Source organism: Schistocerca americana, chromosome X (assembly GCF_021461395.2).
Source record: "Schistocerca americana isolate TAMUIC-IGC-003095 chromosome X, iqSchAmer2.1, whole genome shotgun sequence".
NCBI lineage: Eukaryota > Metazoa > Arthropoda > Insecta > Orthoptera > Acrididae > Schistocerca > Schistocerca americana.
Genome location: NC_060130.1, coordinates 652782184 through 652802843, shown reverse-complemented (window position 1 = coordinate 652802843; position 20660 = coordinate 652782184). Strand labels below are relative to the sequence as shown.

At 39.3% G+C, this 20660-nt stretch overlaps 1 protein-coding gene across 1 annotated transcript; it reads left to right on the top strand.

The window, feature by feature from the left end:
* The first annotated feature begins 562 nt into the window (after positions 1-562).
* On the top strand, positions 563-13868 carry LOC124555173 (vacuolar protein sorting-associated protein 33B). Its single transcript, XM_047128999.1, has 2 exons — positions 563-904; positions 12079-13868. The coding sequence occupies exons 1-2, from the start codon at positions 759-761 to the stop codon at positions 13691-13693; spliced, it is 1761 nt and encodes a 586-aa protein (XP_046984955.1). The 5' UTR covers positions 563-758; the 3' UTR covers positions 13694-13868.
* The last annotated feature ends 6792 nt before the right edge of the window (positions 13869-20660 follow it).

The following is a 20660-nucleotide window of genomic DNA, read 5'->3' as shown; positions in this document are numbered from 1 at the left end:
TCTTCATAGAAGTCACTGTTAGTTCTTCCATTTAACGGTCTCTAATTCGTATATACGTCGTCGTAAATTTAACCTGAAGACGCGATTAATTATCTTGAAACATGTTGTTCCTAGATTCCACAATAAACTAGGATTAGCAGCTACAAGCGGGCTCTACAGATTTTTAGAAGATTTTAAGACGAAACATTTGTAAAAAGATTTTTTAACTATGCATATATTAAGCTGCGGTTGTCCACATAGAAAACTTATATTACAATTTTAGTTCACTGCAATGTGCCATTTTAAATAATGTACAAACCCTTCATAGTTTACAATTGGCTATAAATTAAAATCAACCAATTTAACTTTCTAAATTGGTAAAAACGTTCAGAATCAGATTCATGGTATTTACTTCATTTTGCAACGGGTAGTTGAGTTGGGTTGTTTGGGGAAGACCAGACAGCGAGGTCATCGGTCGCAACGGATAGTTCCAAAGCTTCCGTCAACTTCGTAGGAGGCTGTGGGCAGTAATTACTGTTGCATTCACATCTCTGGTTACGATATCACAATAGGTCAAAGATCCTACATTAAGTGTATTGATATCATAAGCAGTTCCTGCAGTTGAGGCGAATATGAAAACAAAGTATGAGAATGTCAATGCGTTACATCTTTAATGTTTTTTACGTGCAACAATGCTTTGGTCCTTCGAAAGAATCCTATAATAATGCTGACGTGTTGAGAATCGAATGCTATGTAAGCTTTTAGTGCCGTAGGTTACTATGGAATCCCGGTTGCAGTGTTTGAATCAAATCTCCCAAAGGAAACTCACTGAAATTTTGGTTAAAATACCTGGAAAAAAAGACCTGATAATCGATCCGCGGTTGATGAAACCTCTTGAGCAAATTACAGGAGTCTCAGTATTGAGGTTTGTAGTTTATTTAATTACGTTGATAAATAATATTAAGTTCTTAGCAGATTTACTTGGTTAGGACTTTCATATGAACTCAGTCGCAAGTATGGCACATAGCACGCTTTGTTGTGCATTGTGTAACAAATTAATGCCTCAGTAATGAGGAGTATGTAATGTAGGTTACTAATAGAATTTGCTAGATTGGTTAGTTAAACGGTCGTGTGGAATATTGCTCTTTAAACAAGTAGTGGAGGTTTTAGACTACATCGGTCAGGGTATCCTGAATAAATAGTGACCAACTATTAAATACGAAAAAGACCTTTTTCGGCATTGTTGACAGTCAGCCTGTTTTGCGTTTTTGAAAGTGAAGTCGATGTTAACAGCGTGTCTCGTTTCAGTTTCGATCTGCCTCGTCAAGGTAATTCGGAATCGAATACTATCACAGTTGGATGAGAATGTCAGACTGTATCTGCTGTTGGAGTTCAAGTATAAATCCTGCAATTCATCTGAAGCTTGCTTGATTAGGGTACTCCGTTTACTTTGCCGTATAATCAGTGAAATGAAATGCCATGTAGTTCTTCCTCTTCCATAACAGAGATCTGATAGTCGACGGGTGAAATGCTTGCTTAACTGTGCCATGTGATTAACTGTGGATTTGTGGAATATGTCAGTTAAATGTAGTAACATTTTTTTTAAGTGCGTTACGTTGGACATTGGCCATATTAACCATTTTCTAAATTGTGCATTTATGCAATAGCTTAAGACTACATTTTGTAACCGTCCATACATTCTATAATGTGAAGACATGCCATTAATTTATTGTAAGGAGACTCCAATCATCAACACTGAGGGAAAGATTCGAACACTTGGCATGCTCCAACCTGTAACTTACAGAGCAGTTGGTCACTGCAATAGAGAATAAAGTAACTATCAAATCGTTATTGCAGATTTGTAACCATGTATATTCCCTTTATGGATTCTTTTGTATAGATTGCATAAGTTGCACTAGTTACTCGGGCTTTACATTAACCAAAACAAACACGTCTGAGCACAGTCTGTGAAAAGGAGATGGCAAACACGTGATTGGTTCATTTGATATCAATCTTGATTTAACATTACATCAGTTCTTCTATGGCAAGAAGCCTTATTGTCTGCAAAGTTACTTTCTTCTGGGAAGGAGAGTAGGCAGGCATATGTTTGATTCCCTGAAGAGATTCAATGACTTAACTTGCACAAATCAATTAAAGGCTATAAATATAGATGGTGGCAAAAACCAATCAGCATTAGTTTAGTGGAACATGGTACCACCACAGTAATATTTTGGACATGTACAGATCATCAAATTTGTACTGAAATTTCAAGAAAGAGTTCGCCTGATGAACTTCTTAGCCCTCATATCTGTGTGTGTACACCCAGATTCCTTATGTAGACATTGTGATGTGTCATATATGTGGATAAGATTTTATTCAGAAGGGATTCTCCACAGTCCCGCTTACAAATCAATGCTCACAATGAAAATTATTTCCCCAATATACCAAATATTTTTAGGAATTTATGAACAGTTATTCACTGTTTTGTGGAAGAAAGGTGCAGTTTCTGCATTTAAAAATTGATGCCAAATTCATGCGGGGGGGGGGGGGGGATATTGAATGTTGGCTGCAACTTTCACAAATTTTGAGTCTACGTATTGTATTGTATATTTATTGGTCCTGTGAATCATACACTGTACAGGGGTACAGGGTCGACTGAAGCGTCCGATCCAACGCGTCGGCTTTGACCCGTGACGTAAGGGTGTTGTCGTGTGTGACGTCATGACGGCGCGGAGTTTGGTTTGAGTGTGGCTGTCTCCAGTTCTGTTTTATCTTATTTTATTTACTTTTCTGATCTGTTCGTTCTATCTCGTGAGATTTTTTTTTTTTAATTTAAAAACCCTTATTACTTATTTTAATTATCTGTTTCCTCAAATTTCTGTTTTAGTTTATTATATTTATCTTTCTGATCTGTTCGTTCTATCCCGTGAGATTTTTTTTTTTTTTTTTTTTTTTTTTTTTTTTTTTTTTTTTAAAAAGACAAAAAACACTAATCAGCTACTGAAGCATCTTTATCTTGTATGGGTTGCAGGGGAGGTGGGTGGGTATTCATGCATGGCTGTCTTCACTTACACGTTGTAGCTACGCAAGGCGTCTAAATTTGTTTATATTTAGTTTGCCCCCCACCCAAAACACCCCATTTTTCGCGCTTGTCCCGTTAGTGTCATTAGGCTTCTTGTGGAAAGTGTGTGTGTTTGTTTTTGTTTCCGCCGTATTTGTGGCGTCATGGGTCAAAGCAGACGGGTGGGATCGGACGCTTCCGTATTTCCGGAGTACATAATGATATAGGACAAGTTAAATAATTTGCAATAAAGTTTAACAGAAAAAAATTTTTGTATGGTTTTCAGTATATAGCAGTATAACTTTAACATATGGGAATAACATTTCACCAATAAATTTTACACGCACACATTTCATACTTTTGGCCTTGATTATACAGACACGCACATATACGTAATAGACCACATATAATACACAGATAAATCTACGTGTACACATTTCTTATTTTGGCCTTAATTGTATAAACTATTTAAATTTTTCACATATTTACATTGTAGATAAAAATTCATCAACACTCTAGTAGTAATTCTGTAGCAAGTAGTCACTCACTGCAGTTTAGAATTGATGCATGCCAGTTATTGCCTTAATTTCTTTAGGTACTTTGTTATACAGTTTTTTTCCTGCTTGCAAGGGTCCTTTTTGTTTTAGTGTTGTATGTGAAAACTGCATATGTAAATCTTGATTATTTCTTGTGTTGTATGAATGGATATTTTGGAGCAATCTAGCTATTTTCATCTACGATTTTCCTTATAAACATTATTGTTTGTAGGATATATAGGTATGGTAATGGAAGAATATGAAGCTTTTTAAATGAGGGTTTGCATGAAGATCGAGGTGCTAAGCCTTCCATGGCTCTTATAATTCTTTTTTGTGCAATAAAACAGCTTTTGCTGTGTGGTGAATTTCCCCAGCAAATTAAACCATATGTTAGTAGTGATTCTGCTTGGGCATATTATACATTTTTTATGGCTTGCATAGATGTGCATCCAGCAAGAATTTTTATACTATAACAAATGGTATTTAATTTGCTACATAGGTGTTGTGTGTGTGTTTCTGCCATCTTAGGTCATCTTGGATCCAAACTCCCATAAATTTGGTGCTATTTACAATTTAAGTCTTTTGCCTAACAGTTCTATGGTTGCAGTTAAAGGCTGTTTATTCTGCACTGTGTGTAGATGCATAGTGTTTGTTTTGTGTGTGTTTATTATTAAGTTGTTCATTGCGAACCATTTTGATACATGTGTAGTGCTCTTTTTTATTTCATTTTGGAGCTCTTCTGGGGTCTTTCCTTTGATAAGTATATTTGTAACATCGGCACATTTAATGTACTTATAGTTAGGCCTGGATGGTTCCAGGTCATTTACAAACAGCAAGAACAGGATTGGTCCCAGTACGGAACCCTGCGGCACACCGTATTTAACACACTGTCTTTCTGATTGATAGGAAGTTAAATTTTTTCCTTCTTTGTACAAGACTTCAACTATTTGGTGTCTGTTCTGTAGATATTACTTTACCCATTCATAGTCCGGGCCTCTGACACCAACATTTTCTAGCTTTCTAAGCAATAGACAATGGTTAATGATGTCAAATGCTTTTGAAAGATCTAGGAATATTGCTGCTATGTGTTATTTTTTATCTAATGCATTTAAAGCTTCATTTAAGAAATCGATAATAGCTGTCTCAGTGGATTTACATTTTCGGAAACCATGCTGTGTAGCTGAGAAAAGTTTATTTTTTTCAATGAAATCTACGAGTCTTTTATAAAAGATTTTTTCAATTATTTTAGAAAAAACAGATAGTAGAGAGACTGGCCTATAATTTGTTATATCTGTTTTTTCACCCTTTTTGAACAATGGCTTCACCTTAGCTATTTTTAGCCTTTCTGGGAAGATTCCCTGAGAAAGTGAACTATTGCATATGTCTACCATGGGCTTAACTACCAAGGGTACACATTTTTTTAATGATATAGACTGGTATGTTGTCAGTACCAGAGGAAAATTTTGATTTAGCTCCCCTATTGTTTTTAGCATTTCCTGTTCATCTGTTGGGTGTAGGAAGAGAGACTTGTTACTAGGGATAGTTTTAATCTGATTTGCAGTAACAGCATTTTGAAAGTTTTGCTTCACCAGAATCTCAGCTGCCTCAGAGAAATATGAGTTAAAATTATTTGCTATCTGCTGGGGATCAGATATTACAGAAGTGTTTTCATTCAGTTCGATATTATGGTATTCTCTCCGTTTTACTCCTGTTTCATGCCTTACAATCTCCCATATGGCTTTCATTTTATTTTGTGCATTTGCTATGAAGGAGCTATTTGCCATTCTTTTTGCTTCTTTTATGACTTTAGTTAAAATCTTTTTGTAATTCTTAAAATAGGAATCAAATTCTGGGGATGTGGTGTGCTGTCTAGATATTTCATGAAGTAGTCTCTTTTTCGTCACAGATATTTGTATCCCTGTTGTGACCCATTTTATTTTCAGATCCTTTTTTGTGACTGTCTTTTTATGGAGTGGAAAGCAAAGTTCAAAATAGTAGGTAAAACTATTTAGGAATTTGTTGAACTTATCATTTGTACTTTTACATTCATAGATGTCTTCCCAAATTTCTTTACACAGATAGTTAAGGAAATGTTGTATATTCTGGTCATTATACTTCCTTTAGACATTCAGTTGAACTAAACGGTTTTCCTAAGCTTATACTAATTTCTTGGGCTGTGTGGTCCCCAAAGCCTGTATTGTGGGTTTGTGTTACATGTTTCAAGGGCACATTTGTAAATATTTGATCAAGGATTGTGGCTGAGGTTTTTGTGATGTGTGTTGGCAGTTCTATAGTAGCCTTTAAATTGAAAGTTGCTAAAGAGGTTCAGTAAAGCAGTTTTTTCATTAGACTCACTTGCAAAGTCAATGTTGAAATCCCCACATATAATTAGTTTTCTATTTTTTTGTGTAGTCTTGTGTAAGATATTTTCAAGGTTCTTTAACATAATGTTAATATTTCCAGTTGGTACCCTGTATAGACAAATTATATCAATTTTTTCGTCTGTGATTTCAATTCAATTTACCTCAATATCTTTCTCTATGGATAATTTTTCTACATACGGCATACATTTAAAATTTATGCTATTTTTAACATAAATGCAACTACCACCATATTTATACAATTTCCGACCAAAATAACTACCCAATACAAAATTTCGAATGCATAGCATATGAAGTTTCTCTTTGTCAATCCAATGTTCAGTAAAACATAATACAGAGATGTTTTTCATGTCACTTTCCAACAAAATTTGAAATTCATTTACTGTGTTGGATAGGGATTGTACATTTTGATGAAATACCGTCAGGTTTGGAGTTAAACACGAGTTCTAAAACTTACTATCCTTAGTACTTATATTTATATTGGAATTTCTGCCTTGAAGATAGTTTTTATTTTCAATTTTCACTTTTGAATTTTCACCCCCTCCACACGGTATCAGTTTCCCTTGTTCTTGATGATTTTATAGATGTGTGTAACCATTTTACTGAAATTCATTCTCCCAGACATGGATTTGTAACTGGAACCTTTGCCTTTTGCTGGCAAATGCTCTACTGAGGTATCCAGGCACAACTCACAACCCGCCCTTACAACTTCACTTCCAATGGTACCTCTGTCTTGCCTTCCAAACTATATGGAATTCTCACATGCATATCTTGCAGGACTAGCATTCTTGGAAAAAAGGATATTGCACAGAAATCGCTTACCATAGCCTAGAGGATTGTTTCTATACTCAATTTTCACTCTGAAGCTGTGTAATTGGTGATTAAGCTAAGTGATTGGTGATTTGAAACTTTGTGGCAAATAAAAACTGTATGCTGAACCAGGGCTCAAACCAGGAACCTTTATGCAAATGCTCTTCCAACTGAGCTATTCAGAGACAAAACACGACATACCCTTTCAACTTCACTTCTACCAATACCTCTCAACTATCTTCCTAGAGGATTGTTTCCTTAGGCTGTCGCTAAGCCATTTCTCCATGATATCCTATCTTCCAAGAGTGCTAGTACTGTAAGGTATGCAGGAGAACTTACATGAAGCTTGGAGTGTAGGAAAGAGGCGCTGGCAGAAGTGAAGTGGAGAGGCTGTGTCATGAGTCATATATGCATAGCTCAGTCAGTAGAGCATTTGCCCACAAAAGGCAAAGGTTTCAATTTCAAATCCCAATCCAGTCCCCTGCAAGGTTTTAATGTCAGGAAGTTTCCAATCACCATATGCTCTGCTGTAGAATGAAAAATAATTCTGCTACATTATTTTACTGTAAAGTTGCATTTCAGATAAATGCTGTTTCATGTGTTAACACACACAGATAGTAGCTATGTGGGCAGTGAAATACATAGGAACTGTACAAGTGGGTGTGTTTAATTATTTCATCCTGTAAGAATACATCACTATACATTCCAGTTTAGTCAGAATTATATATTCTGAATGTGGAATAACATCAATAAAATTAACTGTCTAGTGATAAATAAAAATGTTTCTTGCTGTTTTACATGTCTTGAGGTACTTTGTGCAAAGTATTGAAGTAGTTGTGCTTAGAATTACTGACAATGTTGTAGTAGCAGAAGATAAAGACATCTTGATGTCTGCCAGCTAACGTGTTTACTGTGAGTTGCAGACAAAAAAAATCATGTGCTGTAATCATAGTATACACACATCAAAACAAGTTTTGCATCACCTCGGTTCCGAGAGTTCCGGAACCTGCACAGAAAATTGAAATAGAGATCAACATAAACACCATGTCTTCTTTTTATTGCACATGAAAACCACACATTTCATGTTGTACCACCATACACTGAGACCTTCAGTGGTGGTGGTCCAGGTTGCTGTACACACCAGTACCTTTAATACCCAGTAGCACATGCTTTTGCACTGATGCATGCCTGTATTCGTCGTGGCATACTGTCCACAAGTTAATCAAGCCACTGTTGGTCCAGATTGTCCCACTCCTCAACGGGATTCGGTGTAGATCCCTCAGAGTGGTTGGTGTGTCACATCGTCCATAAACAGCTCTTTTCTATCTATCCCAGGCATGTTTGATATGGTTCATGTCTGGAGAACATGCTGGCCACTCTAGTTGAGCAATGTCGTTATCGTGAAGGAAGTCATTCACAAGATGTGTGCGATGGGGCATGAATTGTCATCCATGAAGACGAATACCTCACAAGTATGCTGCAGATATGGTTGCTCTATTGGTCGGAGGATGGCATTCTCTTATTGTACAGCTGTTACGGCAACTTCCATGACCACCAGCAGTGTACGTCAGCCCCATGTAATGCCACCCTAAAACAGCAGGGAACCTCCACCTTACACTGTACAGTGTGTCTAAGGCATTCAGCCTGACCGGGTTACTTCCAAACACGTCTCTAACGATTGGTTGGAGGCATAAGTGACACTCATCAGTGAAGAGAACATGATGCCAATCCTGAGTGATCCATTCGGCATGTTGATGGGCCCATCTGTACTGCGCTGTATGGTGTCGTGGTTGCGAAGATGGACCTCGCTATGTATGTCAGGAGTGAAGTTGCGCATCATGCAGCCTATTGCACACAGTTTGAGTCACAACACAATGTCCTGTGGCTGCACGCAAAGCATTATTCAACATGGTGTTGCTGTCAGGGTTCCTCTGAGCCATAATCCGTAGGTAGTGGTCATCCACTGCAGTATTAGCCCTTGGGCAGCCTGGGCGAGGCATGTCATCGATAGTTCCTGTCTCTCTGTATCTCCTTCATGTCCAAACAATGTTGATTTTGTTCACTCTGAAAAGCCTGGACACCTCCCTTGCTGAGAGCCCTTCCTGGCACAAAGTAACAATTCGGAAGCGATCGAATCATGGTATTGATTGTCTAGGCATGGTTGAATGACGGACAACATGAGACGTGTACCTCCTTCCTGGTGGAATAACTGGAACTGATCGGCTGTCGGACCCTGTCTGTCTAATATGCGCTGCTCATGCATGATTGTTTACATCTTTGGGTGGGTTTACAGACATCTCTGAACAGTCAAAGGGACTGTGTCTGTGATACAATATCCACAGTCAACGTCTGTCTTCAGGATTTCTGGGAACCAGGGTGATGCAAAACATTTTTGGATGTGTGTTTTTACTTATTATTTCTATATGACTTCCTAATGAACAGGGAACAAATAACAGCAGAATTTTTGTTATTTGAGCAACAAAAGGATAGAATTTTTTGTGTTTCATAGTATGGTGATATGGATCAATAATGGCACATGTCCCTTGCCCTCCTAAAAAAATTATCTTCACAAACTGATTTCACATCCTGCCCCACCACATGGACAGTTATAGCAGTTTAGTATCAGTTTCAAGAAAACCAGAACTCATACTGGATATTGAATAGTAGCAAGTGTAGGGCTTTTCATAGCCATTTGGTGTGAAAACTCTAAACTACATGACCATTTGTCACCATTCTTCTTCTAACTGAAGAAGCCAGATGACTCTGGGGATGATTTCCAGTAGCATTATGCCTTCAGTTTGCTATGCCTTTTCTTGTATTACCAGTCAATGTGATAACAATACTAGGAATGAGAATGTGGAAAATATTCATACGTATCTGAATGTTATCTGTCTGACAGTTCTCCCAACTTTTAGTGCTTCCAGTAAATTAATAAGTGTTTCCAGCTCCCTTCCTCCCCCCACAGCCAAGTTCTTGGGTATGCTCATGTATGGTGTGTGAACATTTTCTTCGGACCAAAAAAATTGTAAGACTTTTATAGGTTAACGGTCTTTTAGTGATGCCATGTCAGGATGCTCAGTTTTGTACCTGTAACAGTGAACAAAAGAACTAGCGATTTGTAACTCAAAGTAAGGAGTGTTGTGCAGTGTATTCTAGATAACTACGCATTAAGCATCATGTTGGGTCTTACTGAAACTTATGAATGGTTTAACATAATTATGATGCCACTCGGAAAAAAGAACTAGTTTACACTGTAGCACGAAGAGAACGCATAGTCCTCTGTTAGATTTTCACACACATGAAACTTAACAGGCTGAAAAGTAATTGAGTTTAATAAATGTTATTCCCCAGCATTCTGTATCAGAAACATAACACAAACAAACACAACATACTCTCCTATCTAGTTATTGTTGATCATAGGTTGGTGTTGAAAAAGCAGAGAATTCATGATATTTGGAAGTGAATGCAAGCTTACATGTGACTACTTTTATACAGCTTAAATGGCTTTTCATTAAAAATCAACTGAGGTTTGGCCATGGCAACCTCTTAATCACACACTTTGCTCAGATTATTCTGAATGCTTGTTTCTTGATCAAGGAAAGCTTTTGATTCATTGTGACACTGTCATTTATTGCATAAAATACATATTATGTGGAATACAATCTGAATTAGTGAGTAAACAAAGAATTTTTTGAATGCTACAATCCAGTTTGTCATATACACTGTGTGTTTCTCATAAATACCCACAACAACAAGAAATACGTTGATATTCATCACACACAAATTGATTAGTGAGCAATTTCAGTAGTACTTTAACAATGTTCAGAGCTGTCTGTAAATATTAGCAAATGTCATGTGACACACTCAAGTGCAGTTGCAACAGTATTTGCAGTCAGGTAGGTCTGTCTGTCAAATACTGGTAAAGGACACTTTTCATTAGCATTAGGTGAGGTAAGAGTTACATAGAGACTCCCCTTTTGTTTTTCATTGTTGATGTGCAATATATGTATCTAACACACACCAAAACACGGATTGGTTTTTAGTCTCATACATATTGCCGTGTCAGATTGTACCTTGCAGTTTTAGTTTATTAGAAATAAAAGTGCATTAAATACGGAGTTAATGTTTTTGCAGTACACTGATGCTGAAATTAAAACTGACTTAACCGATCAAAAAACAGGATTCACATGTGATCATATCACACTTGAATCTATGACGCAATGAACATTCAAATTAAGGACTGTTCTGTATCAAGGCATGCTTTATAACCATGCCATGTTTTGTGTGAAAAAAAAGACACTTATCAAGTTCCATCATGAGGGCAGCATCTACTTTAGGAATACATCATTTTAAGTTGTGAATGGATTTTTGGCCTGTGACTGGGATAGACGTACAGTACATAATTCTGAATATGCTTGGTCCATCTATAGTGTTATAAAATGTAAATAACTGATATGTCATTATTCTTGTACTGTTAATTATTATTGCAGTGGTTGTGGTGGTGGTTATAGTATAATAGTACAATAGAACTTTTAGTAATGTTGCAAAGTTATGAAAGTACCCAACCCTACCGTAAAATAGGGTGCATTGTTGATTGATAGAATTGTGTAGAATGTTCCTCATAAAATATGGTAAGAGTTTTTGCTCACAATGATAGCACTCGTAAGAATGTGTAATTAAGGAAGACCCCTCTTCAAGTCTATTAGGTGGAGTAATATCCTAAGTATAGTATGTCCGTATGACTGGATAAGAATACTGGTAACTCTGCAGTTAAGCGCCCTCGAACAGTAAACATGCAATTCGTGTTGATAAATGTAGGGGTAATTAGCCTTCTCCATTTCAGAGTATGGACATCATAACAAAGTCTAGATAATAAAACAAATACACATAATATCCACTTTGTAACTAATAGACAAATGTATCATAGCCTTCCTAATCCAGAATAGGTAGGTGAGCATAATTTCAGAATGTAATTTGTGTGACACTAAACAGGAAAAATGTGGACAACTTGCCAAAACCATGCTTTGCATGGAAATCTATCACAGAGTTGAAGTAACAGCCAATTGAAGATTATGGTTACTATGAAATTTTTAAATTATTGAAGTACAGATCAAAAACTGAACAGTTTTCTCTATCATCAATTTTATTGTCACTTCAAATGGCTCAATATTTTTCATAAAGATTGAAGTTATTGATTTTGTCATCTTTAGTAGGTTCCTACAGATAATACTGGTGTACAGCATACATCTTGTAATTATATTCTGTATCAGTTATTATCAGAACTGAAAACATTTAATACTTCATTTTTCAGGTCTCATGGAGTACACAAAATTCATAAGCTGGAAAAAAGTGGTTTCCGATATGTCAGTAATCATTGGGTTTATCTCGTATATTCTGACCTTATAACTACAAAGTATATTTGTGATCAGATAAATGCAGATTTACAGTGCAAACCCACAAATTCTTATTATGTTATATTTGTTCCATGTGAACTTGTTGCTCTCTTGAATCTTTTGGAAGAGGAAGGTGTGTTTGGTCTAGTGACTGTATACAGGTTTATGTGGGAAATGATTTCTCTAGATAGTAGTGTACTGTCATTTGAATTACCAAACTTGTTTCGTATGCTGTTTGTGGATGGAGATAAATCATTTCTTCCTGCAGTGGCCCACTCTCTTTGGTCACTGCAGATACTCTTTGGGAAGATACCCATGACTGTAATGTGTGGAAAATTTGCATCACAAGTGTGTAAAATATTGAATATTCTATTGAAGGAGTTGGGGAATCCCACAAAACAAGAGGCAGATATTGACTGCTTAGTTATAGTAGATAGGGATTTTGATTATGCATCTGTGTTGCTTACAGCAGTTACATACGCTGGGCTACTGGATGAAGTTTTTGGAGTTAAGTGTGGAACTGTTGAATTTGATGAAAAAGTTACTGGTACAAAAGGTACTGTAAATTATCGGCTAACTGATGAAGATGATATTTATCATGAAATGAAAAATAGACATTTTTCAGATGTATATTCCTTCTTAAGCACTAAAAAAGAGGAACTTCATAGTGAGTATAAAAGGTGTCAAAAAATGGGTCTCCAGGAAATGAAACAGTATGTTGCAACTGATCTGCAAAAAGTTAAGGAAAAGAAACGCTCACTTTCGTACCATATTGGTGCTTGTGAAATCATCATTGGAGAAATGGGACACCGATATGAAGCTTTGCACAAATTTGAACAAAACACGTTGGAAGGAAAATCTAGAGGTGAAAATTTCACGTATTTAGAGGATTGCTTAGCAACACAGTGCGTGAACAGATTTACTTGTCTTCGATTACTATGCCTCATGTGCCTAACACAGAATGGACTAACTCAGGATGAGAGTTCTGCATTTATGAAGCAGTTTCTGCATTCGTATGGGTATGATAATCTGACATTATTCTATAACTTGGAAAAGCTTGGACTGTTTGTAAGACATGACACTGACACTGGTGAAACAACTGGAAAATTAACTGATCGAGTAGCTCAAGTTGTGTCCTTAAACAGGAAAAGTAGTGCCTTTCATAGTATTGCACAAAAGCTGAAATTGTTTCCAGAAATCAAGGATGACTTTGATCTTAAAAAACCAAAAGATATGGGTTACGTGTTTAGTGGGGCGTACATTCCTGCAGTGTGCCAGCTAGTTAATTTACTAACCCAGCATGACATGCCACTTGATGATATAACAAAATTGTTGCCAGGCATACAAATAAATATTTCTTCTAAGGATGCATCAAAGATTAAACGCAAAAACTTTTTGGTATATTTTATTGGAGGTGTGACATATGCTGAAACAGCAGCATTTCAGCTGCTTGAGAAATTTACGGACACAAGAATAATAGTTGCTGGTACAGGTGTTATTAATGGTTGCTCATTAATACGCAGTGTTGAGTAAATACAAATACAGCTTAAGTTAACTGGTGAATGCATTTCTAGAAGAAGTAGTATTTTTACTTTATTTAAATATGAGATTATAGATAAATTTCTTTGAACATTTGAAATGTAATCTTATTTTTAAAGCAGCTTCAATGTTATGTGTGTGTTGTTGGCATGTAAGTTATGTAATGAAATATTTAATTGTAGTTGTGTCTCATTTAATTCTGTAAATAAAGTATACATTGTATGTTAACTATCATATAGAAAAATGTCACATATGAAAAATATTACAAGCACAAATTTTAGTTATCTGGTAGTAATATATTAGTGTGCAAAGATTAGGCATAATCATCTAAAGAGTACAACTGTAATAGAAAAAAAGTGGCCTTCACTGTAAATGATCAACAAGATTTGCCCATAAATTGAAATTGTGCTACCTGTGTAGGAATGGAGTACACCATACTTAGAATAGACCCGTGATTGAGTGATAACAAAAACAGTGCATTAGATCCATGTCTCAGTTGCGTTTGACTATCATTAAGAGTGAAATGTAGTCTCTTAGTATAATTTGCAACATAATGTCATAAAGGCCCTGTTTGTTCCCTGCCTTGCGGGGTTGAATCTTTGGACATCTTCCATACACAGGCTATAATCTCTGCGGATTGGAATATTTTACAAGGTTGTCATTTCAAGGATCTGATGACAGTTCTGAGACACAGGAAATGTTTATTATACCCTAATTTGTTTATTGTATGGCATAAATTAAGAGTTTTTTAAGCATAAGAATAGCTATATATACATAGATTACTAAACTATTACATACCAACGCTTCAGTAGTCTGGTCCCTTCAACCCCCACAAACAAACCAACCAACCAGCCAACACTTCAGTACAGCTCTCCAACATTATTAACACACATGACAATAGGTATAGGTGAATATCAAGGTGTTTTATATAGTTTATCACATCTCTCATCACTGTCAGGAAATCTTTGAAAGATGTATGGGACATGTTGATGCAACATTATCAACTATCTGTTGTTCACTATCTCTTGTTCAGCACCACAGTCACAAGGTGGTGATGAAGATTTGACCCACTTGTGGAGGGTGCCTGCACATTTTCCATGGTCTGTTCAAATGCAGGTCATAGTAGTCCAAATTGCCTGAGGCCTTGTCAGATCCAGGTAGCTTCTCCTGGATGCAGGGCAGTTTCAGACACTTTGGCAAACAGCATTTCCATTCATTAATGGCATTGAATTCATTTTTAGTAAGAATCCTGGCCATGATAAGAGTGGAACGTCTTGCTCTTTTAATCTTTTTCACTCCACAGAGAATTTAAAAGTCAAAGTTGTCAACAATCTCCTGGTACTCACATAGTTCTACCCTCTTCTGCCTGATATCAGGAGTTAACATGTGACTCAAGATAGATAACCAATATGTGGGAGTAGATTGTATTGACCCAATTTCCAATACAGCTGCTGGTGACCTTATGGTGCCAACAGTCTCTAAGAAGGGTAAGATCGAGTACTGTGCTGACACATATGACCGTAAATCGTTTCCCTCCCTCACTACACCACGGGAGGAACATAGGGCTACAGAAAGAAGAGAGCCATATTCGCCTCAGTATTTAGTCTGTAGCAGAATGGATGGGGTCTCCTTTCTACGTATGAAGCCTCAATTTTTTGTTGAACGTCTTGAGGATAAGTTCGGGAAAGTGACAGCGCTGTCGAAGATGAGAAGCGGTGCAGTCTTGATTCAGACAGCATCCCCAGCCCAACCCCGGGCGTTACTCGCTTGTGACCAGCTGGGTGATATTCCTGTTTAGATCACTCCCCATAAAAGCCTGAACATGGTCCAGGGGATTATTTTCCATCGCTACCTCCTCATGTAGTCTGACGACCAGCTCGGCGCCAATCTAGCATGGCAGGGTGTTCATTTCATCCGGCGCGTTTACAGGGGACCCAGGGACAACAGGGTTGCTACCGGTGCCTTCATCTTGGCCTTTGAGGGTGATTCATCGCCTGAGAAGGTCAAGCTGATGGTTTACCACTGTGACATTAAACCATATGTCCCTCCCCCAATGCTGTGCTTTAAGTGCTCATAGTTCAGGCATATGTCTTCCGTCCGCCACCTGCATCAGCTGTGGAGAGCACCACTCCCCCTGCTTGCCAGACTGCCCAGTACTCGGAAAGGAGTGGAAAATCATGGAGTACAAGACCCTGGACCAGTTGACTAACCAAGAGGCTAAACGTAAATTTGAATGATTACTCTGAATTCGGTTGATGTCGACATATGCTGCAGGTACATTACCATCGCCATCACAAGTACAAGTCACATCACACTTTGTACCACGAACAGTGGGCCCTCCAGGCCTTCAGAATACATCTGCCCCCTTGGTGGTAGGGGGAAAAAATCTTCCGTTGTTCCCAAAGTACGTACTTTCTCCAGCTGGAGAAGCAACAGCCTCCTCTCGTGCGGAAGGGGTCCCTTGGGACCCTCTCTCCCAAGGTCTCCACTAATGCCACAGTGCCAGTGGCTAAAGGAGCTAAAAGCTGCTGGACGAAGAGCTTCAGTCTTCCTCCATGCCTGAAGCTACTTCAGAGAAGTCCTCCCAGCAAGCCCCTAAAGAGAAGCAAGAGGGCAAGCAAACAAAGAAGTCTGCTAAGAAAAAGGACCCTCCGGTGGCCCCACCACCACCACCACCACCACCACCACCACCACCACCACCACTACCTACCAATTGTGCACCTGCGGATGAGTGGAGATTTCAGTGTCCCCTGAGGATCTGGATCTCACTGGTGCCTCATCCACAATAGGAATGGATACAAATACTCAGTTGGTGGCAGCAGGTGACCCTGAGGTGTAACGTGCCTCCTTGCATGCTTCATGCCTTCCCAGCCTCATGATATCTTCTATGTCCTAAACTCGGTATGAAGTGAACCTGTGCCTCTTCAAACCCCTCTTGAAGCTGTGGCTGTCAGGATAAGGATGACAGGAAATAACTGTCTGCAATGTGTATCTTCCTCCAGATGGTGCAGTACCCCTTTACGCATTGGCTGCACTGATTCATCAACTCCATAAACCTTTCCTACTTCTGGGAGATTTTAATGTGCATAACCCCTTGTGGGGTGGCACTGTGCTTACTGGCCGAGGTAGAGATGTCGAAACTTTCCTGTCTCAACTCAACCTCTGCCTCTTAAATACAGGTGCCCCCACACATTTCAGTGTGGCACATGGCACTTACTCGGTCATTGATTTATCACCCTGCACCCCAGGACTTCTCCCATATGTACACTGGAGAGCTGACAATGACTTGTGTGGTAGTGACCACTTTCCCATCTTCCTGTCACTTTCCAAGTACCATTCCCCTGAATGTCTATCAAGATGGGCTTTAAACAAGGCAGACTGGGAAGCTTTCACCTCTGCTGTCACTGTTGAATCTCCGCATCATGGTACCATCGATGTGGTAGTTGAGCAGGTCACTAGAACGATTGTTTCTGTGGCAGAAAACGGAATCCCTTGTCCTTTAGGGTGCCCCCGACGAAAGTCAGTACCTTGGTGGTTGCCGGAAATTGCTGAGGCCATTAAAGAGCATCGGTGAGCTCTACAGCGACATTAGTGACATCCTTCCCTAGGGCCCCTAATAGCTTTTAAACAGCTCTGTGCCCACGTTCACCAGCTTGTAAAAAGACGGAAACAGGCATGTTGGGAGAGGTGCGCCTCGATCATTGGGTGCCATATGTCACTTTCCCAAGTCTGGACAAAGATCAGACATGTTTGTGGGCACCAGACCCCGACAGGTGTTACTGCCATTAACATCAATGGTGTGTTATCTACCGATGCAAAAGCAATTGCCGAGCACTTTTCTGAGCACTATGCTTGAGCCTCCGCGTCAGAGAATTATCCCCCAGCATTTTGCACTTTCAAGCGGTGGATGGACAGGAAAGCCCTCTTAGTTCACTGACCATCACAGTGAACCGTATAATACTCCATTTATAGAGTGGGAGCTCCTCAGTGTCCTTGCACATTACCCTGACGCAGCTCCTGGACCAGAATGGATTCACAGTCAGATGATCAAACATCTCTCGTCCGACTACAAGTGACAGTTCCTCGTCATCTTCAACCAGATCTGGTGCGATTTGCAATGGCGGGAGAGCACCATCATTTCAGTGCTCAAACCCGGTAAAAACCCGCTTGATGTGGATAGCTATCAGCCACTCTTTGTAAGCTGTTACAACGTATGGTAAGTCGGCAGTTGTGCTGGGTCCTGGAGTCACGTGGAATACTGGCTCCATGCCAGGGCGGTTTCTGCCAGGGTTGCTCTACCACTTATAATCCAGTTTCCCTTGTGTCTGCCATCCGAACAGCCTTTTCCAGAAGCCAACACCTGGTTGCCGTCTTTTTTGATTTACGAAAAGTTTACGACACAACCTGGCAACATATCCTTGCCACATTATACGAGTGTCCGGGGCTGGCTCCCGATTTTTTATTCAGAATTTCCTATCACTCCATACTTTCTGTGTCCACATTGGTGCCTCCAATAGTTCCCCCATATTCAGGAGAATGGGGTCCCGCAGGGTTCTGTATTGAGTGTATCTCTATTTTTAGTGGCCATTAACAGTCTAGCATTAGCTGTCGGGCCGTCAGTCTCACCTTCTCTGTATGCAGACGACTTCTGCATTTCACACTGCTCCTCCAGTACTGATGTTGCCAAGCGGCGCCTACAGGGAGCCATCCACAAGGCTCAGTCATGGGCTCTAGCCCACAGCTCCTAGTTTTCAGCAACGAAGTCATGTGTCATGCGCTTCTGTTAGCATCGTATCATTCATCCGGAACCAGAACTTTACCTTAATGATGATCCACTCATGCCGTGGCGAGTCGTTTCTTCTCTGTACTGACTCCTTGAGCAGCCTACAAGCTATTGACCATTGCTACCCCCGCCAGCCTTTGGTAGTGACCATCCAAGAGTCCATCTGTGCCCTGGAATAGCCCAATCATTCCGTGGTGTTTGTGTTAACCCCAGGCCAGGAAATGAAACTGCTGACAGGTTGGCCAAACAGGCTACACAGAAACCGCTTCTGGGGATCGTCATCCCTGTAACTCACCTGCGATCATTATTATCCCACAAGGTTTTTTTGGCTTTGGGAGACAGAATGACATTATCTCAGTACGCACAACAAACTGCGTGCCCTTAAGGAGACTACAAATGTGTGGAAGACCTTCTTGCGGGCCTCTCGCTGGGACTCTGTGGTTCTCTGCCCGTTCTGCATTGCCCATACGTGGCTAACACATGGTTTCCTCCTCTGTCATGAGGACCCACCTCGGTGTCACTGTGGCTCACATATGACTATCGTCCACATCTTGCTTGACTTCCCACTTTTAGCTGCTCCGTAGTGGACTTTTAACGTTCCCAGCACCATACCTTCGGCGTTGGGCGACAACGTCTCAACAGCAGATTTAGTTTTACATTTTATTGTGCCATCTAAAGGTGGGCATTTAGCCTTCTCTCTGAGGTTGCCACATTCCCTCCATTTTAACTCTGTCGCACTTTCTTTGTGTTTGTTTGTTTTGGTGGTGGTCTTTTCCCTACATGTTTTCATCTCGCCTTGTCTTTTTGGGGTGGACGTTTTAATGTGTTGCAGAGTGGCTGGCTCACCCTCTTTTATTATTGAGATCAGCCAGCCCAGACCATTTGCTCTATGGTTTTAATACCTTCTTCTACTTTTCCTTGTGGTGTATGATTTGCCCATGTTTTGTTCGTTCCATTTGTTTTCTTTTTAGGTGTGGTGTTGGGTGTTTTTGTACCTTGAGCTTTGCTTGCGTCGTGAAAAAGGGACTGATAACCTTGTAGTTTGGTCCCTTTATACCCCAAACCAAACAACCAATATAGCTCATCAGACACCTTGTAGAGAACATGCCACATCCCTGCCAAGCATGTGTGGAAGATAGGCTGGACCATATACTTGAGTAGCTGTTTTGTTGTGTGGGATGGGGGGAGTCAAGAATTTTGTTACTAATTACAGGTTTTGTTAGTCAAGTATCTCCTGATTCAACTTGACCATATTTTTTCGCCCTTTCAAGATCCTATTATAGAAAATAGCCTCTCATTTCTTGATTATCCTTAACTTACGGATTCTAGTATAAATTAGTAATGCTACTAACTAAACTTTCCAGTGATCTATTATCAATTCATAGATCAACACACAGTCCATTACTTCAAGTTGCATGTCACGTGGTATATGAGTGAATACACACTCATCATTGACGCCAACAACTGTAATGTAATACACTACAGTACAACATTGCTGCCCGCATCTCCTGGTCGTGCGGTAGCGTTCTCGCTTCCCACGCCCGGGTTCCCGGGTTCGATTCCCGGCGGGGTCAGGGATTTTCTCTGCCTCGTGATGGCTGGGTGTTGTGTGCTGTCCTTAGGTTAGTTAGGTTTAAGTAGTTCTAAGTTCTAGGGGACTGATGACCATAGATGTTAAGTCCCATAGTGCTCAGAGCCATTACAACATTGCTGATATTCTGCTTTTGGTGGTGAACTTTTAATCACTGGAAGTTGTGGGATGGTCAGGCAAAGATAAACTTTACAAGGACTGTGATCAGTGATACTGTGCAAAATGCTGACCAAATGATGACAGTGATAATTCAACATCATGACTTTAGGTCTTAGTGTTGAAGTTTAACAATATTCTAGGACTCTACTCTCCTAGACTGTGAAACAGGGTATCGGATTCCATAAGTTTTTTGACAGAATATTTCATATCAACTAACTGCCACAAAACTCAAAGAATTGTCCAACGATAACCATTCTTTCTGGATTAACATGAAGTTTTTCTTTTTTTTTTCTTTTAATCAAAGGATGAGAATGATATGTTGTACAGCTCATGGATGCAGAAATAAAACTCAGAAGAAGCAGTGGATGTAGACTACTCCTAGCAGTGAATCCAAGAAATTCATTCAAACACTATTAGAAGAATTTTTT

Coding starts and splice junctions, on each gene's coding strand:
- LOC124555173 (XM_047128999.1), top strand. CDS start 759: ATGGAATCCCGGTTGCAGTGTTTGAATCAAATCTCCCAAAGGAAACTC. Junction 905..12,078: donor ACAGGAGTCTCAGTATTGAG/GTTTGTAGTTTA, acceptor TTCATTTTTCAG/GTCTCATGGAGTACACAAAA.